The 22759-nt window shown below is 51.0% G+C and overlaps 3 protein-coding genes and 1 long non-coding RNA gene across 5 annotated transcripts; 2 read left to right on the top strand and 2 right to left on the bottom strand.

The window, feature by feature from the left end:
* Nucleotides 1–116: 116 nt before the first annotated feature.
* ABHD16A (abhydrolase domain containing 16A, phospholipase) lies at nt 117–12496 on the bottom strand. The gene is made up of 20 exons (XM_061147068.1): nt 12292–12496; nt 11251–11307; nt 10470–10536; nt 10136–10222; nt 7668–7753; nt 5976–6049; nt 5668–5790; nt 4187–4301; nt 3977–4078; nt 3612–3675; nt 3136–3185; nt 2569–2692; nt 2046–2150; nt 1747–1810; nt 1356–1409; nt 1153–1215; nt 946–1022; nt 763–861; nt 621–667; nt 117–446 (listed from the first exon to the last, which is right to left on the bottom strand). Exons 1-20 carry the CDS (start codon nt 12421–12423, stop codon nt 363–365), a joined length of 1674 nt encoding a protein of 557 aa, XP_061003051.1. The 5' UTR covers nt 12424–12496; the 3' UTR covers nt 117–362.
* On the top strand, nt 939–5022 carry LOC133059658 (uncharacterized). The gene is made up of 4 exons (XR_009693599.1): nt 939–1047; nt 1504–1565; nt 1965–2175; nt 4428–5022. It is a non-coding gene; the product is annotated as an uncharacterized LOC133059658 (long non-coding RNA).
* A 3172-nt stretch (nt 12497–15668) lies between the features above and the next one.
* LY6G6F (lymphocyte antigen 6 family member G6F) lies at nt 15669–18422 on the top strand. The gene is made up of 6 exons (XM_061147069.1): nt 15669–15749; nt 16247–16576; nt 16661–16924; nt 17856–18011; nt 18154–18220; nt 18356–18422. The coding sequence occupies exons 1-6, from the start codon at nt 15692–15694 to the stop codon at nt 18378–18380; spliced, it is 900 nt and encodes a 299-aa protein (XP_061003052.1). The 5' UTR covers nt 15669–15691; the 3' UTR covers nt 18381–18422.
* Nucleotides 18423–20106: 1684 nt separating this feature from the next.
* Nucleotides 20107–22438, bottom strand: LOC133059657 (lymphocyte antigen 6G6e-like). 2 transcript variants are annotated; one of them, XM_061147072.1, is made up of 4 exons: nt 22372–22438; nt 21273–21392; nt 20461–20586; nt 20107–20321 (listed from the first exon to the last, which is right to left on the bottom strand). In XM_061147072.1, the coding sequence occupies exons 2-4, from the start codon at nt 21322–21324 to the stop codon at nt 20107–20109; spliced, it is 393 nt and encodes a 130-aa protein (XP_061003055.1). In that variant the 5' UTR covers nt 21325–21392; nt 22372–22438. The 2 variants fall into 2 exon arrangements, with proteins under 2 accessions (XP_061003055.1, XP_061003056.1); XM_061147073.1 differs by lacking the exon at nt 22372–22438 and having other exon boundaries at nt 21273–21944.
* Between the last annotated feature and the right edge of the window lie 321 nt (nt 22439–22759).

Below are 22759 nucleotides of genomic sequence, written 5' to 3'. Positions count from 1 at the left end.
AAATTGGTTGCCTGAAATGGGGTTTCTCAAAGCCCAGTCATTTGGAACTTCAACTCTTCTCCACTCCCAACCCTGGCTTCCTGGAGAGCTGGGAAGTCACAAAATGAGCCAGCCGGTAGAAAAAATACTTTTATTAATTATTAGGAATAACTCATTCATTTAATGCAGGATGTGTGTTGGGGAAGGTTAGGTACTGCCGGATGGATGAGGGGAAACGTGCAAGAGGAACGGTGAGAATGGGGGGGTGGTCCCCCTGCTTGCCAGAAACTATAAACAGCAAAATAAACACAGAGAATCACAAACACGGTCCTTCCTCATGTCTCCGTCCATCCGTTCTTCCAGAATGAGTCCCAGTGTGGTCCCTAGAGGTGCCAGGGCATCTGGAAGTTCTGGGCTGGAAGTGGGGTGCAGTGTGTGGCTTCGAAGTTATTCAGATGCTTCTGAGCCTGAGGGGAGAAGGTGGGATAAGTGGGGTGCAGAGCACGGACACCTTCTGAACCAACTACCCACTTTAAAGAAGCTGTTCCTTCCAATGCTTACACGGTACCCCCCTCCCCAAGCCCCACTTGTGCCCCTGGCCATTCAGGCACCCCCTTCCTGCTTCCCTCGCCTTAGCTCACCAGAAACAAAGCCAGCTGCCGTCTTCCATCTGCACTCATGTCCTCCCCTGCAGAGAGAAGGTGCTCAAACACGGGCCACCCATCTGGGTATTCACCCACTTCCTGGGCTCTTCCCAACCCCTTCTGCCCCAGCACTCCTTACCCACGCTCCAGGGGAATTCAGGCCCATGTTCTGCCTGGTAGGAGCGGAGGACGGACAGGCACCAGTCCTCCTCCACCTCCCACCGGCTGTAAATCGAGGCTGGTCATGGGGAGAGATGAGTGCCCATCAGCATCCTGGTCTTGCCAGGCCCCCAACCAAAGCCCTCAGCAGATCCCCTTTCACCTTCCTCCAGCTGTGAGGAGGCCTCCAGCCACTGCTTCACCACTCGAAGACCCTCCTCTGCCATCACCCGGGGATACCTATGGAGGAGCACCGGGACAGGAGGTCAGGACCCAGTCCTCTTCACTCCTCATCCCCGAACCTCCCCCTCTCCCTGCACTGATGGCAGTACAAACATGTATGTGTGCGCACACACACCCTGGTTCTCACCGATGCTGCAGGAGTTTCAGCAGGAGGTCATTGCCTCGGTTAGACATGATCTCCTCAGGAACCCTGGGGGGAGAAGAATGGACACTGGAGGTTGGGGAGGAAGGGTCTGGATACCTGGGTTTCTGGTGGGCACTGTTTGGAGTGGGGGGCAACTTCCTAGCTGTCTCTGGGATCCGGGAGGGCAGAAGTTCCCAGGCACTCACGTGGTGATGATCTCATCTCTGGTTCTGCGGATCAGCAGCACAGGGCCCTGGTACCTTCAGAGGACAGCACAGTGGGGAGGGAGACCTCAGAGCGGGGACAGATGACAACTGACTGCCTCACCCCAGCACTGGCTGTATTTTTTTTCAGGCTTTGCTGGGAGATCCCTGCTGTGCCAGGCATGAACCGACTAGCTGCCAGATCATGAGAAGGTCCAGGGTCCCAGGGAAGCCAGGAGGGGTTGGGGTGGTGGGAGGGCCCCTCAGAGGACATGGGGCAGTGGCTTATGCTTGTACTTTGGTACTAATTTCAGCATTTGAACACCCAGCAGCATCTGTACAGGGGATGAGGTGGGGGAAGGGTATCAGAGGCTAGACACTGGCCGGCCCTCACCTGCACAGTTGCTCTGCATTGTTTAGATTGAGATGCTGCCTCACAGTCCTGGTCACCAGGCCCCCTAATGTGAGATAAATGTGAAAGGACAGCAGAGACAAAGCCCCCTGCCCAACACAAAGGTCCCCATTGTCCGCGGAGATAGAAAACGGAGTTTCCCAGACAGGGGAGTCCCCCTACTTCTCAACAATGCAGTGGCCTACTCCCCACCCACACAGAGGGGAACCATCTCCAGTGAGAACGTCTTCCAGGTCCAGCCCACCTCTTCCCTCAAAGGCAGGCCTGGGAGCTGCACTCACTCCAGCTGTCTGGCATGACTTTCAAGGCCAAGGGCACCAGGTCATCAAAGGAGGCATCCAGGATCACGGCACTAATGTCCGGGTAGGACATGGCTGCCCACGTAGCTGGTACCAGGAAAGGAAAGAAAAGGTGAGGACCAAGGGGCTCCTGCCCACCCCCACCCCTACCCTCATCCCCCTGACCCTACAGGCCCACCCCATCCTCCCTACTAAGTTAGCCCCAGGTCTCGCCTTAATCCCTCGCTTCACTAGGCCAGGGCACTGTCCAAAGAGAACAACGAAGTGCCCTGAAGACAATACCAGAGGCAACATTTACTCCTTGATCTCCCCACCCCAGGACCCAGGTTCTACTTTTAATCATCGGGCACAAGGCGGGGAGGAAATGTGAAGTGTACTCAAATATGATAGCTTCTTCCAGACCCAGTCAGAGAGCCCACCTATTCTCTCCTCCACCCCACTCCTGGGGGGACACAGAGATGGCCTGAGTGCGCCTACAGTAGCAGGGTAAGAAGGCGGTGGGTACCAGTGAAGCCGCCAATGGACCAGGCATAGAGGATGATATCCTGGGGCTGAAAGCCCAGGCGGTGGATGGCAAACTGGACCACCACATCCATGGCGTTGGCCTCATTCTGTGGGAACGGCACCCCCTGCAGGAAGAAGGGCAAAGGGTCAGCACAAAAGACCACCTGCCCACCACCCCCACCCTCCCAGCATGGACACTTCCTGCAGCTACACTGCAATAGACAGTGAAGATGGAACTGTAGCTCTGAACAGACAATTCAGAGAGCTATCATCTTACTTAATGGAATAGACTCCAGTCAGTGGCATTAAAAGTAAATAAATAATAAGGCCATGAGAGGGGCTGTTCACTCTAGAAACCAGTCATTTATAACAAGATCCACTATCTCCCCTCCTGCTAAACCCCCAGTGTAACAGAAGGAAGCTTGCAGCTCCCCGCCCTTGGCACCCAGGTCACAGGTGAGTGGGAGGTCCTATAGAAATATAGACCCCTTTCCCTGACTCCAGTGACTGACCACAGGGAGACAGACTATAATTCAGGAAAAAGAAGAGATTTCAGAGAAGGTCTCACCGTGCTTCCAGCAAAGCCTGGATGATTCCAGCCCAGGACTGAATATCCAGCTGTAACACAGAGGGAGGAAGGGCTGGGACCTCATGGCCTATGACCTCTGGCCACTCTCTGTTCCTAGCTCTGAGGGAAGGAGCAGAAGGACACTGGAACTCTTAACACCCAACTCAGAGGCAAATAACTCCAAGCCTTCCCAGAATGGGAAGATGACAAAAAGGTTCTGACGCAGCAGAAAGGAGAGAGATGTGACTATTGAGGCGTGGGAACAGAACCAAGAGCATAATAGGGTAAAGGACACAGCCCAAGGGGAGGGACGTAAGGTTAGCAAAGCAAATGGATAGTAGGCTTTTCCCTCAAGGCAAGGGTCTCAAACCTCACTCAGAGAAGGTGGTTAGGCCCTGGGAGGTCCTATCCATGTGGGGAGGTGGGGACATTCCATCCCAAGGGGCGGAGATAAGATGGCTGAGCCATGGGCCTACCTTCCAGAGGTGTGGAGACACAGCCCACCTCATAGAAGCCTGCATTCCCCTCACAGCAGATCACCTAGACAGGGAGCAGGAAGAAGCCCAGTTGGGATTGAAAATCCCCCTACTGGCAGGGAGGGCAGCATGTGGGGACTCTGCACGTGGTAAGCGCTAAGAGGCAACTACTACGATGATGTCTTTTTGGTCCCTGCATGTCAACCCCTTCATCCATTTCCCTCTTACAGGGATTTCCTACACCAAGAAGTTGGTAGGGATGAGGTGGGAGCTGGGATTGTCCCCACTGGGCTTCCTCAGGGCTGCGGCAGACCCCACCACTTCCACTGCCCTCCCCACACGCTGCCTTTGGGCTCCCCGCTCACCAGCTTCTGTCCCTGGGGCTCAGCTGTCCCTCGTCGGTCCACAAACATGGTGTCAATTTCATTGCCATCGCAGGCCAGCAGCTTTGCCCGGCGCCCATGACACTGAGTGGAGGAGATGCATTGGCCAAGTTGGAAGGGCGGGAGGCCCCATTCATGGGGGGGGGGAAGAAGGGCTGTGGGGGTGGGTGGTCCTGGGTAAGGGGGCCTTACCTCTTCCACCAATCGGGCCTGGCCCTGCAGCAGCACAGGCATGAGGGCCTTCTGGAGCAGGTACACAGAGCCTGGATAGAGCATCCGGCGCCCCAGGGTATGTGCTACCAGGTAGCTGTGGGGAACATGGGGTCGATGAACCTCAAACACAGGCGAGTCCAGGGACCATCCCGGCCCGAGCGCTCACAGACTGTGGTCTGCCTCACCTCTGACCCTCACAGTTTCGTTTTTCCTTTTCTAGGACTTAATGAACCAATATATGTACCAGTTTTTCAACGTCTTTTGTTTGGTTTTTGGCTGTGCCATGTGGCTTGTGGGATCTTCCTTCCCCGACCAGAGACTGAACCCATGTCCTCAGCAGAGAAAGTGTGGCGTCCTAACCACTGGACTGGCAGAGAACTCTCTTCTCTAACTATATTTACTGCAACCTTTTTTTTTTTTTTTTTTACTGCAACCTTTTAAAGATACTTTATATCGTGGTCTAGGACACACATATGTACATATTCATCTTGAAAGTTTTATGAGATAATACTTTGTATATACGACAAGTAAAAGCAAAGTAATTAACAATTATGATTCTGTTAATGTATTTATTAAAAGTCCCCAAATAAATAATACTGTTTATTATGATATGCCCGGTTATCTGCCATGTAGTAGGTGCTGAGAGCCTAGCACAGGGTACTCTGAGCTTAATAAATATTTCTTGAACAAATGCACTAATTTAGACACATCAGATGTGGCAGGTGCCACATCCTTAAAAAGATAGTTAACCATGTCCAGTCAATCCCAAAGGAGGATCTGTCCCCAGAAAACACTACAAACCTGTCCAGCATCCCCCCTTCAACATCTCAAACTTGGCTCATCCCTCTGATCAATCAGCACGCAGTCCAAAACCCACCACCAAGTCCACCCCCTTCCTTGGTATCTTCCAACCTGCCTCCGAGCCCCCAGCAACAGAAAACTCCCACAGTGGCCCGGCCACTGGAAGATCCGAGTGGTCACTGTGGTTACTTGGGCTTTACCTCGTACTCTCGGGTATCCACGCAAGGAGGAAGCCCTTCAGAGTGTGTTAAATCTCACCAACTCTATGAGGCAGGCTGTTCACAGATGCAGAGGCTGGAACTGCCTCAAAGTGGGAAAACCAAGCAGCAGCGGGGCCAGGCTAGGGCCACAGCCGCCAAAAGACCCTGCAGCTGCCAAGGCCGTGCATCCACTTCCCACCCACAACCTCATCCTTCCCCCTCAGTCTCGCTGAAAGAGCTGTTGTGTCAGACACAACTGTGTTAACATCCCAGCTCTTCAGGCACCACCTAGGAGGCTGTGGAGCTCTCTGAACCTCTTGTTTTTCACACACACACAATGCGATAGCCATGGCACCAGGCCTAATAAATGACAGTCATCCTCCAGTGGAGCACCCTATCCTGGAGCCCGCACCCCATGTTCCCTCCACCTCAGCTCGCCTCTCCTCCCTGCCTTCCTACCTGGTGATCTGACAAGGCAGCTTCTTGACTTGGTTGAGGAAGGTGTCGGCCGTCCCGCGGTGCAGGGGCTCTGGGCGGAGCAGGGCCACTCCCTGGCGGGAAGGGCCCCCCCGGGACTCCTTCCTGAGGAATGGAAAGATGCAGGGGAGCATGGGGTGAGGAGGAGCAAGCTGGACGTCTGAGGTCCATAGGATGGTGGGGTCTAGGAATGAGGAGACGGCGCTGGAAGGCAGGCACTGGACCCCAGGAGGGGCTGGAGGTGGGGGACGGCTCAGAGCAGGGAGGCAGCGAAAGAACTGGGGCCTCACCGGCTGCTGGGTTCTTCCCAGTGGAAGTCAACTGGCCAGCTCCTGAAGTCGAAGTTGTAGTTGGCGAGCTGTCTCTGTGGTGGGCAGAGAGATATGGGGGATGATTAGGGGAGTCGGAGTGGGGAGGCCCATCTACCCACCCTGGACACTCCCACCACCCAGAGGACTGGCCCCCAAACATCACTGGGGGACATACAGAGGTTAGCACCCTCTGGTTCGCAAATGGAAAGTTCTGCCAGAACCAGCAAAATCAGGAAAGAGAGGATGTCCTGTTAAGGTATCAAGACTGGCCTGTCTGCCCTCCTCCAGAAGAGGAACCGAAGACTCCCTTTTCTAAAATCTAAGGCTGACTCACCCCCAGCAGGGGTGGCTGGAGGGGCTGGTGCTTCTGAGGGAGAAGGCAGGGAGCCTGTTGGCTGGTCATTGCTCCCTTCCCCACCTGGGTCCTTCACACAATGCTGACTTGAAGGATCAAAACCTCTGTCCCAAGACTGGGTGAGAGGGAAGGAGGGAAGTCGTACACACAGGAGCCCCTCTGCACCCGGGCCACCATCTGAACCAAGCTCTCTCTGACTGTTCTATCCTTCTGGCCACCTCCCTTCCCTCAGCTCCTGCTGCCACGGGTCACCCAGACCCCCTGTGCCTCCATTCACTCCACCATGTGCTTTTTGAGGGCAGCGGGAGCTGTGCTGTATTCCTTCCACTCTGCTGTATTCCCTCCCCCGCCCCCAGAGCTCCCAGAACTCTATTTTGAGAATAGTTTTTTTATTTTCTGTCACAGACTGTTTTTTTTTTTTTTTTGACATTTTCAAAAATAACTGGACTGAGAGAGAGCAATAGAAACATTCTACAAAAATGTAAATGGTGAAACAAAACAAAACGCGGGGAAGCAAATTTCAGGCGAGCTCTGTTCAGGCCTGGACCCAAACACAGGCTGAGTCACTTCCTTGCTTGGTGACTCTGCCTGGGTCTTGTAACCTCTCTTTGCCTCTATTCCCTCAGACATATAAAGAAGGGTAATAATGCCACCTCACACTGTGGTTGTGAGTATTAGAAAGGGTGTATGCAAAATGCGTGGTGGAGCATCCTTACAAAGCTCCATAAGTGGTGGTGTGGAGCAACCAGTAATCTGACAATGGTGGTCAGAGCTGTTTGATCCCAGGGACCCCTTTGTAACAGGAAAGAGCTTTATAGGGCCCTGAAGCCCCTTCTCAAAGATAATCACATGCCAGCACTGGCTGGGCTGGCACAACTCCAAGGACTCTCTGCCCTAGCCTTTCTCCCTCCCGGCACCATGGTGTGCTCTTGAGCACCCTAAGGATGGTGCTGTCTGTCTGTCTGTCTGTCTTGTCCCATCCCTGAACAAAACTAGTACAGTGTTCAGCACACATAAAAAATAAACAAACATTTGGGAGAACGAGCTGTTGTGATAGCGAGAAAACCCCCTTCTAGGAAATGCTGTGGAATGTTTCCACGTCTAGACAATTCTGCAGACGGACAGTAGAGGATTGCTCTGGTGGAATATTCCATCAGAAGTGGGAAGGGAAGTTTCCTCGGGCAGACAGCTTACTTGTGGAGGGGAGAAGGGGTCCAGCCATGTGCAAGCAAATGCCCAGTGTGGCGGGTGGGGAAACACATCTGCCTGCTTGGGCAAAGCTGGCTGGTGACTGGAGAAACAGCAGAGCCTCTCACCTTGTTTTCTGCGGAGTGGTTCCTATGTGTTGCCTCTAAAATGGTGATGAACTGCCGGTACTGGGGGTTGGTCCAGCGGCCAATGCCTGGTGGAGAGAGGATAGGAAACCATATTAGGAAAACTGGGAAGCAGGATGGGAGGGTTTCAGGAAGAGACTCAGAGATGGGCAAAGAGAAGTGAGAGCAGAAGAACAGAGGGCCCTGGATCTGGGGAAACAGGTGACCTGAGCCGACTCCCTTCCACCATATTCCAGCCACGGGCATTCTTCCCCTCCCTAACTTCTCTAGTTGGTTTCTTCCTAGACTATGGACCTTCCACCCTTCAGGAAGTTCATTCTTCCCAGTCTTAAAACACCTGTCACTTGCCCTCAGACTTTACCCTTGCTAACCCTGGGTTTTTCTCCTTGTCCCTCTACCCTTCTCCAATGCTACCTTTCTGTCTTCTCCTGCAAATGCTAACTCTGTGCATCTGGCTTCACAGCTCTTATCCCATAATTACTTCCTCACTACATCTGAGTCCCCTTCCTCTGTCTTCATTCTCTTTTAACTGTGCCTCTCAGCACTCTTCCTATCTGTCCAGATTCCTTTCTCCTGTTTCCTGGGTCTATCTTTGCCTCCTTTCAATTCCTGGGCTCCGCCTCTCCTGCCTCCCTTTCCCTTCCCTCCCTGAATCGAAGGCTATTCTCAACACTGAGCTCTTTTTTCTCTTTGCTCAGCCCCTCATTGATCGTATCTGCTTTCCCTTCACTGCTGGGAAGTCTCAACTGACTTCTCTGCCTCTCCTGACCTGACAGGTGTCAGACATGGGACAGACAGGGGAGAGACAGCAGGAAACCAGACACACAGGTCCTGGTGCTCAGAGAGGTGGCATTTTGGTTGGGAGTGGAGTGGGGCTGGAGAGAGACAATAAATGAGTAAACAAGAAAAATTAAGAGAGGGATAAAGGCTATAAAGAAAATAAAAGCAGAAGGAACTAGAATGCTGTGTATCATCAAGGGGAGCGCCCCCAAACAATACTGAGAATGAAAAGAACTAAAGAATGATTTGGATGGAATGATGTCATTTGTGCTAAAAATGTAAACTGCACCCCTCCAAATGCTATATAGTGTTTATACTTGTCATTTTGCACAGATTCTGAGAGGCAGATTATTTTTTTCACATTTGAAAACTCTGCAATTGATATGCATTTACAATTCATAGCAGTTTAGATGTGATGGAATGAGGTCGGTATTTTGTAAAGGTATAAAAATATAAACCAGGAAAAAGAAAAACCCACACCAGATGACCATGGTTACTTCTGGGGCTGGGGAAGATTCCAACAAGAACGCCAACTCTGTAACGCTTTAGCACTGGGTTGGCCAAAAAATTCGTTCAGGCTTTTTCCACTCTTACAGAAAAACCTGAATGAACTTTTTGGTCAATCCTGTATTTTACGGACAAAAGGTATTTGAAGCAATAAGTGCAAAAAAACAAGCATTTTAGTTCTGATATTTTGTTTTCTGGACTTCTCTGTACCTAATTTCTCCCAACCAATGGAAAAAAAAAATTGAAAATTAAGGCAAAACTGAGGAGTGGGAGCAACTTTTAGACAGGCAGGGTGGGCCTCTCTGGGGAGGGAGCTCAGGCCTGTGGAAATCAGGAGGTGAAACGGGTAGAAGGTCCTCACCCCAGACTGGATCCAAAGGCAGCCGCCCAGCTCCTGACCCCACCCCTCCCTTCTTAGGCATCCCCCTCACCCAGTTTTCATCTTGTGTACCTGCCAGAGGGCAATGGCTTGGCTTATCTCTTTTCATTTTTTAAATTGTGAGATAATAACATATTTACATAAAGCATACATTCAGTTTAAAGTACAAACATTCCTGGGCTGATCACCGGGGGTCAAGAAAGAGAACAAAGCCACCTCCCACCAGGGGTCCTCCCCAGCCTGTTCTCTCCCCTTCCCAGGTAATCACTCTCCCAACTTTTGACTTTTAAGACAATCATGCCTGTGTTTCTCTTTAGTGTTGTGGCGCTTATTTCTGTATCCATTGGAACTTTATGTAAATAGAAACATAGTGCATAAATTATTTGGTGGTCACCAGTTACAGCTGTGAGAGTCATCTGTGTAGCTGAGTGTAACCAGTTTGTTCAGTGCCTTGCTCTCTGGTGTTCTGTGGTGGGACTCGACCCTCTAATGTATTTAACCATCCTGCTATGTGGGGTCATGGAGTCCAGTTTAGGATTATTACAAACATACATGGATATGTATGGAACTGTTGGAGGGTATATGCAGCTTTTCTAGATAATAGCAAACCTTTTTGCTAAGTATTTGTTCATACTTGTGACTCAAGCCCTTTAAGGAAAAGATCATGTCTTGACCACTGACTACTCCCCCTCAGGGCCTAGCACCAAACAGTATTTGCAGATGGTATTTAATGAATATTTACCCAATGATGGACAGATCCAAACCGGGTTCCCTCTCCACCTACCTCGGAGACAGGCCACTCCCGCCAGCAGTAGAAGCAGTGTCCCAGCATAGTGAGAAAATGGCACCACTTTGGACAAACTCAAGTAACCTGGGAGGGGAGAAGGATCATGTGAAAAGCCTTTCCCACTGCCCCCCAGCCCTTCTTCCAAGTTCAGTCCCAACTTCCCCACCACACCCTCTTTGGGGGACAGCAGGCCCTCAGAGGGAGAAGATGCCTGATGGAAGAGGGAAGCCAAGCCATCCTCATCACAGGTCCCCTTTCCTCATTGGGGAATCGACTCAGCTGCCAACAATCTGCCCATTTCCTGTCCCACCACCTTTGAAATCACACTGACCTTTCCTGTACAAGTAGAAGAAGGCGAAGGGAGAGGAGTAGTAAGAGATGGACCAGAAGACTGAAGCCTGCAGCAGAGAGACAGGGACAAGCAATCAGTACACACACACACAGGTCTGCCATTACCAGGCCTAGGCTCTGAGCAAAGTGAATAACCTGAGGGATATCACATCAAGTACCTATTCTGTGCATGACACCATGCACACAGTAGGTGCTCAATTATTTGCTGAAAGGTAGTGTGTCAGAGTGTTAACAGAGGCTGGAAAACTAGGCATGGCTTCTATTTTCTTCCTCTCATCATCTCTGGACATAATTTCATCACATGTAAAGACCAGTCTCTTTCCACTCAAGGTAATCAAGCCTTTTCAATCAGCCCTGCTCAAGACAGTCACTGGCCCAGTCCCTAAGAGATGCACAAATGTCACCAAAGGAACCTTGCCAGAGAGAACAGCTGTCTCTGCAGCCAAAGAGGTTAGTTGCCAGGGAGGACAGGTCACTGGGGACTGCAGGACTCAGCACCTGCAGATGGTCGCGAAAGTAAACACGGTTTCCCCACGGTTCGGGCTGCCCCAGAGAAAGCCGTACACAGGCCAAAGGGGAGTACCAAGTATGCACGCTGGAGAGCTGTCTGTGTGTATGCATGTTGGAGATGCCTGCTGCAGAGCCCAGAGCATCCCCCACCCCCAGGGGCACTGCCTTCTCCCAGGATGGGAAGGAGAAGGTTCAAGAGGGCAACTGGGTCTGAAAAGATGCGGTAGTCCCAGATGCCAGGGCAGACATACCAGTGCCAGGATGCTGTCGGCATGTTTCTCGAGGGCACGGGGCTGATAGTACGTATCCTGCCAAAACAGATGGCCGAATTAAGGACCCTGCTCCTTGACAAGGCCTCCACCAACCCTTTTGGAAGGCCTGATGCGTGTTCTGCAACACTCCAGTCCTAGCCCCCAAAGTCATCTCTCCTGGGATGTCTCTGCTTCCCCTCTTCCCGACCCTGACTCATAACCTGATCTCTCACTCCAGATCCTGAGAACAAACACAGGGGGCTGGACTTGGAAGCAAAAGTGAAAGCAGCTCTGGCCGACTTTTGCTCCTTTTCCGCAACCCAATTTCAAATGGGTTGTGGGCGGATGGGGATCGGGGTTAGGGAAGAAACGGCACCATGACAACTTTAGGACGGAAAGAAAACCATTGGAAGAGCAGATTCATTAAGGAAGAGAATGTGGCTGGGGGTGGGCAGTTTGTAGAGCGCAATGAACATAATTTCAGAGTACCGATAAAAAGGAAGAGTGCATTTAGGGGCACTGCCTACCACCTCACCTGCTTTCTTGAACACAGTGATCCTGAGGTCTCTAAGGCAGACTAGGGGTGGGGTGGGGGAGACCGGATATATGATATGTTGCAGAAGTCATTTTTAAATTCAAGGCCAGGGGAGATAAACGGAACCGGGTGAGGCACGGGATACAAGGAAATTGAGAGTTTGATGGCAAAATCATCCAGCTCCGGAATCCGAGCGGGGTCTCTTCCAGGACTTAAGAGTCAATTGGGAACGGCATGAACGGCACGACGAGCAGGGTGAGGGGTCGCGAAAGGAAAAAGCTAGGAGTGGCAGTCGGAATGAGAAAGCACTGGCAAACAGCAGTAAAGCAGGCGGTCAGTCCACAGGCGTGACTTTAACCCAGGAAGCACAAAGAGCACAGACTTTGCGGACAACTGGCTTGACAAGCAGGCTCCCCCGATTTCCAATAATGGGTGCTTCTGGGGAGCAAAGGCCGCAAAGGGGCTTGGGCCGTACTATGTGTTTAACCAGGGGAGAATCGACTCACCCAGGAGCTGGAGTGGGGGTTAGTGACTGAAGTTGGAGTCCCAGGGACGCTGGACGGGGCCCTTTCAGAGTCCCTTTCCCGGTAGATTTTGTAGAGCCGGGGGCCTAGGACGCAGCTCAGCAGCTTCGCCATGGCCCCGGCCCGGGCCGCTGCTCTTCCAGCAGCAGGTCCCCCTGTTGGCCCCGCCCTCCCAGGGCCGCTAAGGTGTTGCGTGCCCTTGACGTCAGCACGTACCGGCTCCGCCTCGCGCCGAGTTGAGACAGTTTCAGCGCTTCTCTTGAGCAGGGTTTCCTGTACTTGGAGCTACGGGTGCGGCAGTGGTCAGAAATTAGTTGGAGGCGTTTGGATCGTGGAGAGTTAGAAGTATCATGACACATGGTTAAGTCACTTTTTTCTGCCCCTTAATATTGGCAGACTCTCGTGCGACAGTGGGAACAAAGGGTAAGATTAGCATTTGAAAAGAGCAACAAAAAAGATATCTAGGAATACATCTAAGAAAAGAAATGCAAGATTTTAGGAACAAATTACAAAAATTACTGAAAGAGGTAAACGAAAGCTTGAATAAATAGAGAGCCACGCCATGGTTATGAATAGGAAGATTTAGTATCGTTAAGATGTGTGAAACACTGGTTGAAAACAAAAGGATGAATTATCGCACTTAAACGAGAACAATTCTCAGAACCATAATTACATACAACGTGACACCATAGTATAAAATTTAAAAATACATAAAATTCAATGATCAATTATGTGAAAGATAAAGAGCAAATGTATAACACTGTTACACAGCACAGAGGATCGTTGGCTGAAAGGATAATATTCTGTTTCTCAAAAGGTATACTGTTTTTTTTTTCTTTGTACTGTACACCTACATAATATATAAACCCTTTAGCTTTTCATTGTAGTAAACACATATACAGAAAGGTGCACTAATTAAATATATCTGTGAGTCTGATTCATAGATAAATTCATTTGTGTCATGTAAGTGATGTCTTACGATACTTGTCTTTCTGACTTACTTCATTTGGGCTTCCCAGGTGGCGCTAGTGGTAAAGAACCTGCCTGCCAATGCAGGAGACTTAAGCAACATGGATGGGAAAGATCCCCTCAAGGAGGGCGTGGCAACCCACTCCAGTATTTTTGCCTGGAGAATCCTATGGACAGAGGAGCCTAGTGGACGACAGTCCATAGAGTCACAGAGTTGGACACGGCTGAAGTGACTTAGCATGATGCATGCTTATTTCATTTAGTATGATAATCTCTAGATCCTTCCTTGGGTAACCACTATTTTAATTTAACTTCAGAGGTTTCTTTTGCCTGTTTTTGAACTTTATATAGGTGCTCCCCAGGTGCCTCAGTGGTAAAGAATCCCCTGTCAATGAAGGAGATGCAGGGTTTTTTTTGTTTTTGTTTTTGTTTTTTGGAGATGCAGGTTTGATCCCTGGGTCAGGTCATGTCAGACTCTTTTCGACCCCATAGACTGTAGCCTGTCAGGCTTCTCCATCCATGGGATTTTCCAAGCAAGAATACTGGAGTGGATTGCCATTTCCTTCTCCAGGGGACCTTCCCCACCCAGGGATTGAACCTGGGTCTCCTGCATTGCAGGCAGACTCTTTACCATCTGAGCCACCAGGGAAGCCCTGGGTCAGGAAGGTCCCCTGGAGAAGGAAATGGCAACCCACTCCAGTAATCTTGCCTGGGAAATCCCATGGACAGAGGAGCCTGGTGGGCTACAGTCCATGGGGTCGCAGAAGAGTCAAATATCACTTAGTGACTAAGCAACAACAGCAAACTTTATATACATGGAATCATATAGTACGTGCCCTTTGTTTCGGACTTTACTCTCATGTTTGTGAGATTCAGCCTTGTTGCATATTATTGTGACTTATTAATTCTTGTTGCTATCGTTATGTGAATATACCACAGTTTATTTAGCCATTGTACAGTTGTATGTTAGATGTAGTATTTGGTGTGTATGAAATAGTTCATCAAAAACAATTTCAAAAATAGCCTTTAAAAATAAATAACACATTAAGACACTATGAGAGCAATATGAAGAGCTACCTTAAGAGAATCCTCTCTGGGGCAAAGGGATAAATCAGTGATTTCTCTAGGCCCCTGCTATTCTTCTCCTTGAGTAATGACTTAATATACTCATCAGGGGCTCAGAAGCAGTCTGGAATGCGCCAGGCAGCCACAGAGGAAGTCATTCTCAGTCATTTAGGGAGTTCTGACTGAGTATGCTGACTTGCGCTGGATTCCCTGGAAACCAACATGAAGACTCAGCTTCTTCCCTCGTGGCTAGTCTCTTGAATTGGAGGAGAGAACCCGGAATGTACTTTCAGACTGATGGGAGGTGGACAGCCATGACCTCTCTGCACAGGCTTCTTCTCTCTCTTCTTTTTTTTTTAATTTTTTAGTAGTTCTTTGTTTTTATAATTTTTAAATTTTTTATTTATTTATTTTTGGTTGTGCTGGGTCTTTGTTGCTGCATGAGGGCTTTCTCTAATTGCGATGAGAGGGGGCTACTCTCTAATTGCAGTACACAGGCTTCTCTTGTTTCGGGGCATGGGCTCTGGAACACAGGCTCAGTAGTTGTCCCCATGGGCTGAGTTAGCCCACTGCATGTGGGACCTTCCCAGAAAGTGAAAGTGTTACTTACTCAGTCATGTCCGACTCTTTGTGACCTCATGGACTGTAGCCTGCCAGGCTCCTCTGTCCACAGGATTTTCCTGACAAGAATACTGAAGTGCCATTTCCTTCTCCAGGGGATCTTCCTGACCCAGGGATTGAACCTGGGTCTCCTACATTGCAGGCAGACTACCAACTAAGCCCTCAGACCAGGGGTCAAACCCATGTCCCCTGAATTGGCAGGCAGATTCTCAACCACTAGACTACCAGGGAAGTCCTTTTTAAATTTATTTTAATTAATTAATTTATTTGGCTGCATTGGGTCTTAGTTGTGGGATCTTTTTTTTATGAATAGTGTGGCATGTAGGATCTTTCATTGCGGCAAGTGGGATCTAGTTCCCTGACCAGGGATAGAACACTGGGCCCCCTGCTTTGGGAGTATGGAGTCTCAGCCACTGGACCACCAGACAAGTCCCTGCACAGGCTTCTTAGCACGGAGAGTCTTTGATCTGAGTTCTTCAGCCCATGTGGAGTCTGAAGGGTGAGGAGATTATGCTTGGAGCGGCCTGAACTGGTCCTTTCTTGGCATGGAAAGGTGGTTGCTACTTTTTCCCCAGTGGACATTCAGCTGGGCTTTATCTCCCTGGCATTCCCATCCCGCTCAGAGGCCCATGTCATTCCAGACTGGGGAATATAGGCTTTTATCAGGGCTCAGTTTCCTCCCTGAGAATAGCAGGTCCCAGGCAAGAGAACTTGGTGAGCTCTCCCCATGGCTGTCTTATTCCTCCTCCTTCTGTTCCTCTGTGGGCTTCCCCAGGCTGAAGCAGGTAAGGAGCAGGGGTAGGGGGATTCTTTAGTTCTCCACAGGGTTGGGAAGGACTGCTGCTGTTTCTCCTTAGGGGTCTGGGAAGGTGTTTGGCTCAGGAAGATAGATCTACCCCAGTTGACCTCCCCCTGCCTCTAGTGTTAGGAAAGATTTAGAGTCAATGAGGGTCCAGATCAGGCACCTTTAGAAAATAAGAGCGGACAAGTAAATGCTCATCCAGAAGAGGAAAAGCGAAAGGAAGGGACACAGGCATTTGTCAGCTATTCCAGCCTTTGCCCTCCTGCCCTCAGATCCCTGCAGTCACTGGAGGAGAGGTGGGGAGAGCCTTACCCTCCTCTCTCCGCCTCACTTTTTTGTAGCTGTCATTTGAGAAAGGAGCTCACAGTCAGGCCCAGTGCTGGGGTACCCCAGAAGGGAGGAAGCCAGGAGTGGGAGGTGGAGGGGTGGGATCGCAGACCTGATGGAGGTCTCTGGTCTCACACAGCCCCCTCCCCACAGACAGCATCCAGGCCATCTATGTGGTCTTGGGGGAGGCACTGGAGCTGCCATGTCCCTCACCACCCGCCCTGCATGGAGACGAATTCCTGTCCTGGTTTCGCAGCCCAGCAGCAGGCTCCTCCACTGCTTTAGTGGCCCACGTCCAAGTGGCCAGGCCCTCCCCAGACCCTGGGAAGCCCAGAAGGGAATCCAGGCTCAAACTGCTTGGAAACTACTCTTTGTGGCTGGAGGGGTCCAAGGCAGGAGACGCCGGGCGGTACTGGTGCGCCGTGCTGGGTCAGCGCTACAGGTACCAGAACTGGAGGGTGTATGACGTCTCCGTGCTCAGAGGTGAGTGGGGGGCCTGCAGACCAGGGGCCGCTGGGAGCCAGGGAAGTCCAGGCAAAGAGCTGAGGAGTCCCTCTCTCCCTCCAGGATCCCAGTTCTCTGCGAGGGCTGCAGATGGATCTTCCTGCTCTGTCCTCCTGTGCTCTGTGATCCCTGCCAGGAGCCTGGAGTCTGTGACCTGGCAGGAGGGGAAGGGTCCTGCGAAGAGGGATGTGCAGTCCTTCTGGGGTGATGGGGCTACCCTGCTCTTGGTGTGTCCTGGAGAGGGGCTTCCTGAGCCCAGGGCACGTAAACCAGGAATCATCCGCTGCCTCGCGCCTCAGAACAAAGGGATCAGCTTTAGCCTGGCAGGTAAACTGAGTGACGAGGGAAGAGATTTTTGCCTCCAGTACATCCCCTACTGCTAGCTAGGCAAATCTGTTATTGGCTGTTATTTTCCTCCACTGCCTGTAGGAGGAGGGCTTTTTTTTTTTTTTTTCCCTTGATTGAATCCATAACAGAAAAGGGGGTTGGTTAAGCCAGCTTTCTCATCGGATAGACCATAAGCCAACAGGGAGAAGAAGAATTCTGGTGGAACACACCTTTGTTTAGAAATAGGATAATCTATGATTTTTGTGGAATATCCCTTAGCAGAAAGGAAGAAAGTAAGAATTACTGCTGGGGCAGTTGTTTGTTGAAGAAAGGATATATGCACCAATGTTATAATGGCCCATTGATGGTGGAGGCAGAAGGAGAAAAAATATATAATTGTTTTACAATAAGAAGTCCATTATACAGAGAAAGAATGCTATTGGATGTAGAATAACCCATTCACAAGGCAGGAGGGAGGAGCAAATGACCATTATTTTGGTAAGCAAAGGGCAGTGATGGGGTTTTATCTCCCTCTACATTCCTCAGCACCTAATCTGGGGTCTGGCATGTAGTGGACACTCAGTGAATGCCTGTGGCATAGATGAATGGAAGAATGAATAAAAAAGGCACTTTCTTATTTTCTTAAAAGGGTGAATTACTGTGTAGGGCATGAGGAAAAAAATCACAGTTATGGTTGATGGTCCAACCCAGAGTTAGCCGTCCATATGTAGCCTGGGGGGCACCACCTATCAATGTTGGTTCATGAGGTCAGGATGAGAGGCCAAGTGGGGTAGTGGATAGTGGGGGCAAGGAAGTCTTCTTTTGGAAAAACCCACCAAACTATGGGGGGAAAGCCTCTCTTTGGGGCACAAGGGACAGACTCCCCTCCCAGCCTCCCTCCTAATCCCTCTTGTCCTGCCCTTAACTGCAGCCTCCACGGATGCCTCCCCTGCCCTCTGTGTCCCTTCCGCAGACTGGGATGTGGCCTGGATCCTGACGCTGTTGCTCACAGTGGGCCAGGGGTTCACAATCGTGGTCCTCGGCGTCATGCTCTGGAGGCAGAGGGCCCAGGGGGCTCAACACAGAAGTGAGTCCCTCCTTCCCAGAGGGGTGGACTCAGATCTTGCCTCTCTACCCTTCTTCTCTAGGGGAGAAGGTGGGGTAAGGAAGACAGCTCTGAGTCACCTGGTGACTTCTCTGCTGCACCTCATACAGCTTTTTCTCTCCAGATGCCTCGTGTCCTCAGTTCAAACCCGAGATCCAGGTCTATGAGAACATCCATTTGGCCCATCTCAGGTGAGGAGCTACTAGGGGGCAGAGGCTTAAATCCCGGAGGAGACTAAAGTTGGGGTGGGGATGGGATGTTGGTTCCTGAGGAGGTGGAGGATGGAAGTATCCTTAATCTGTCTTTCTGCTTTGTAAAACCCACAGCCCACCTGCCCCTAAAACCAGGTGACCTCAAGGACATCTGCTAGGAAGTGTGACCTGCTGACTCCCTGGCCATCTGGCACCTGAAGGATTCCTGAAAACCTTTGCAAGGGGGCAGGGGCTGGGAGTGCTATTTCACTGTCCAGTTGGTCTCCAGCCAAGCTCTGTGTGTCTGTGTGTGTGTGTGTTAAGGGGCTGGGGGCTGAAGGAAAGAAGAAGCATTATTCCATGATGTCACCTATGAAAGGGTGTGGTTTCCTGTCTCACAGTAGCCAGTGGAGGGGTGGCCCTGAGGCTGCAGTACCATAGAGTTCAGGGGAGCCTGGCGTAACTGGCAGGGGCTGGGGAGAGGTAGGATGGGAAGAAAGGAGACAGGAATCCAGAGACTTGAGCAGTGGTAGAGAATCAGTTACAGGGGTACCAAAGGACAAACGGTAGAAACTGAAGAAGAGGGAAGGAAAGAGGCTCAAGTCACAAGAAAAGGGAAGAGATGGAGAAAGAGAAGAAAATTGGAAGTATGAAAAGGGAGGATTGAAGGACAGAAGAATGGAAAGAAGACTCACCTCTAAATTAAGCCAGATCCTCACCGCCATCTCATCCTCACAAAGAAGAAATTGAGAGAGAACCAGCACCTCTAATCAGACGCCAGACTTCCTCAGATGGAAGGGGAGGGGACTGAGTCAGGACGGGTGGGGGGTGCCCTTGCCCAGCCACTACCCCACAGTTCCCTCCTTATCGTAGGCGCTCCCCCTCCTTATCCTGTGGCATCCGGAGCAGGGCACAGCTTATCGTCCTGGGGGCCCCACAAGTCACACACAAGCTATCTCCCTGGGCAGAGGAAGTGTCCACAGCGGTGGGTGAGTGAATTCCCTGGCGGGGTGTGTAACTGGGCCCTGTGTGTTGGGTGATCAGTGAACGACAAGTCTGGGCTTGTGGAATGGGAGAGGGTGTTGGTGCTCCTGGTCTCAGGCAGCATGGAGCTGGCCTCCCAGCCACACCCTCGCCACTCCACAAGGGCCCCTTTGTGATCTGCTCAGGCTTGGGCTTCACTGGAAAAAAGCGTTCTTGACGGTGTCACCTAAAAACCTTTACGCTGCAGTGGCTTAAGTAAGCTATTGGCAAGAAGGAGGACGCCAACGACCGATGGAGGATGAAGTGAAAGTCGTGGTTCGGTGCTAGCACCCCAGCCCAACCCGCTAAGCAGCTCTAGCTTGCTGTTAGAGATAGCACGTGTGCCTGCACAGGTACACACACACACACACACACACACACACACACACACACGTAGAGCAGTGTTACTGAACTTCCAGATAGCACTTTATTACATTTACTTTTCATAGTTCCCCAAGCCCTCCTCCCTGATCTTCCAAATTAATCTTTCCTAGCAGGACTGTCTTCCTCATCACACTTGATGCTCCTTCAATCCCCTTGCCTGGGACCCCCAGCTCCTTCAAACACCTGCCTTGCCAGAGAGCTGGGGATTACAGAATGCATCAGAAACAAGCATCTAGAAAAGGCCAAGGATTTAGAACACAGCTTCTTTATGAGGCTGGGCTCTGGGCACGTACCTCTGGGCAGCTAGGGGCTGGAGCTGAGGAATCAGAGGAATCAGGTTTGGGGAGGGGCCTGTGAAGGTATTGGGCCCACAGATCTGAGAGCTCTGTACACAGTCAGGCTCTTGGGCAGATCTCCAAAGATCTCTGTGCAGGTGTTGCCAGGGCCGCAGTGACAGTGGAAGAGTCTTGAACTGGAGGCTAGTGGCCTCCCCAAGTGAAGCTGGCCACCAGGACGAGCAGGGTGATGAGGAGGAGGCTGGGGAGCTGACGCGGCATGGTAGCCGAGTTGCACAGGTCCTGCTCGCAGCAGTGGTGTCGGAGAGTGTAGGAGCGGGACCAGTAGGTGGTGTGGCCCTGCAGGGAGCACTCGGCCCTTGGGAGGCAGCCCTTCCGCTCGATGACCTCGCTCTGTTCTTTGGGACAGAGGTGGTTGGGGGAGGGGAAGCTGAGGTCGGGCAGGAAGGAGGCAAGGGCCAAGGGGTCCCAGGAAAGGCGGGATGGATGGCTGTGGGGAAGATCTAAGGAACGTCCATCAGACCAGAGTCCTCCTACCTGAGGTACCAATACTGATGCCACAAACTTCATCATCCTGACACTTGGTGGGAACCGGGTAGCAGGGTTTGGCAAAGTTGCAGGTGTAACAGTGAAGCTGTCTTTGGGCCGAGGAGGTGGTGAGACCTGTGGCATCCGTGGCGATCCAGCAGGGAGCAGAGGCAAACAAGACAGGTGAGAGGCCCAGCCCGGATTCAGGAATGGGCTGCACAGACAGAGGTGATACACAAAGTGGGGAAAGAGGAGCGGTGAAATGGAGGGCGAAGCAGACCGAAGTAGAAAAAGAGAAGGGAGTGGAGATCATGCACGAAAAGGAAAAGACAGAGAGGCACGAGGGATATAGAGAGCATGCGAGAAATACACAGACAAGAACAGAAGCCAAGAGAATTGGAGGTGAACACAGAGAATGACACAAAAAGCCAGGCCGGAGCCAGGAGGGGGTGCCAGTGGAGAAGTTAAGCAGATGGTGCCGAGTCGGATGAGAAAATAGGAATTAACATTGACCAAGGTGCCCAGCAAAGAAGCAAGAGGTGAGATAAGGGTCAGGGGAGACAGGCTTGTCAAAAATGCCACAAGGAAGAGACAGTTATTCTCAAATGCCTTTGAAAGGAAATCTTTCTTGTTCCACCTCATCAGGCTGGCCTGAGACCATTCCCTTCTTTCCAAACCCCCTACAGCTCTCTCCTCAGCAGAGGTCAGCACCCTCTCCCTCACCCCCCTACCCCTAGCTCTCAGGCTTCTCCACAAACCCCTGCCACCACCACCGCCCTACCCTGCTCCCTGTCCCCAAGGATTCTCCAGCTCACCCTTACCCAGCGCCCCACCAAGGAACAGGATGCAGAGGAAGATGCTGGAGGTATCCATGTCTGGACCCGGGGCTCAGGAGTCTGGGAGAATGTGATCTGCACCCTGAGATCCTAGAGCTGGAGCATCTGAGTGAGACAGGGAGGAACCAGTAAACAAACACACCTAGGGAGTGAATCTGAGGGTGAGGCAGAACGGGGACCAGACTCAACAGCCTGACACAGGAGAGTTCCTGGCCCCGAAGCTCTCACACCCTCCCTGCCTCCTACTAGAGCCTGCTCTTGCCCTGAGGGTCTTCTCTATTCTTGCAGCTTACTCTTGGCTTCTTCTTTTGCTCTTGAATGGTGTCTGTCAGCGTCTGTCACTTTCCCTCCTCCTCTCCCTCCCTCCCCTTGTCTCAAGCTGCTCTTTGCTCTCACATCTTCTTGTTTTTGTTTGTCTGTCTTCCCCTGCTGTGCATTTAAGTCTCTTAAGGTCACTCTCCTAAACAGCCCTGGCCCAGATCTGTTTGCGAGTGGTGTTTGAGTGTGGACTCAGCAAGCCCCCACCCACCCACCTGCACACGCAGCTACGGACCCCACCTAGCTGCCCATCCCTTTGATCCCCCAAGCTTCAACATCCATACCCCATAATTATCTCTCCCAGCTTTACTACATTAGAGAAAATAGTTAATCATGGGTGAGGCCAGGGGGACTGATGTATTTCCACTGGTGCCAGGGGTAGGGTTCAGAAAGACTAGGAAGGAAGGGAGGGATAAGATTTGGGCCGGGGGTAGAGTCTGGAAGACTGGGGCTTAAGAGACTGGGGAGAAGAGTCAGCACCTGGGGAATCAGAGCAGACTACCAGGAGTCAGAGGCAGATGGGGTGGGGGGTGAGACAGAGGAGACACAGGTATCCATTGAGTAGCAGATTTCAAAAACATGTTTTAATCTCAGGACCTCTTTACACTCAAAAATTACTTAAAAAAAAAAAATTACTGAAGACCCCAAAGAGTTCTTATTATGTAAGTTATATCAAAATTTTCTAGTTGAGAAATCAAAGCAGAACATTTTAACAGATTCATTTAAAAAAATAAAGCAATAAAAATAAAAATATAAAGCAATAAACCTGTTGTCATTTAGTCCCTAAGTCGTGTCTGCCCCTTTGCGATCCCATGAATCGCCATACTCCTCTGTCCATGGAATTTTCCAGGCAAGAATACTGGAGTGGGTTGCCATTTCCTCCTCCAGGGGATCTTCCCCACCCAGGGATGGAATGTGCATCTCCTGTTTTGGCAGGGGATTCTTTACCACTGAGCCACCAGGGAAGACCCACACAGTGGTCAGAAACTGTTACATGTTAACAAAACACATTTTTGTGAAAAATAATGTCTTTCCCAACAGTATAGTGAGAAGAGTGGCATTTCTTTACCCTTTGGGGAATCTGTTTAATATGGGGCTTAACAGAAGAAATAGAAGATGGCTGGGTTTTCACATTTGCTTTTGCATTCAGCCTG

The sequence above is a fragment of the Dama dama genome, chromosome 7 (assembly GCF_033118175.1).
Source record: "Dama dama isolate Ldn47 chromosome 7, ASM3311817v1, whole genome shotgun sequence".
Taxonomy (NCBI): Eukaryota; Metazoa; Chordata; class Mammalia; order Artiodactyla; family Cervidae; genus Dama; species Dama dama.
Note: the sequence above shows the minus strand (reverse complement) of the source record. Positions and strands in the feature narration are given on the sequence as shown.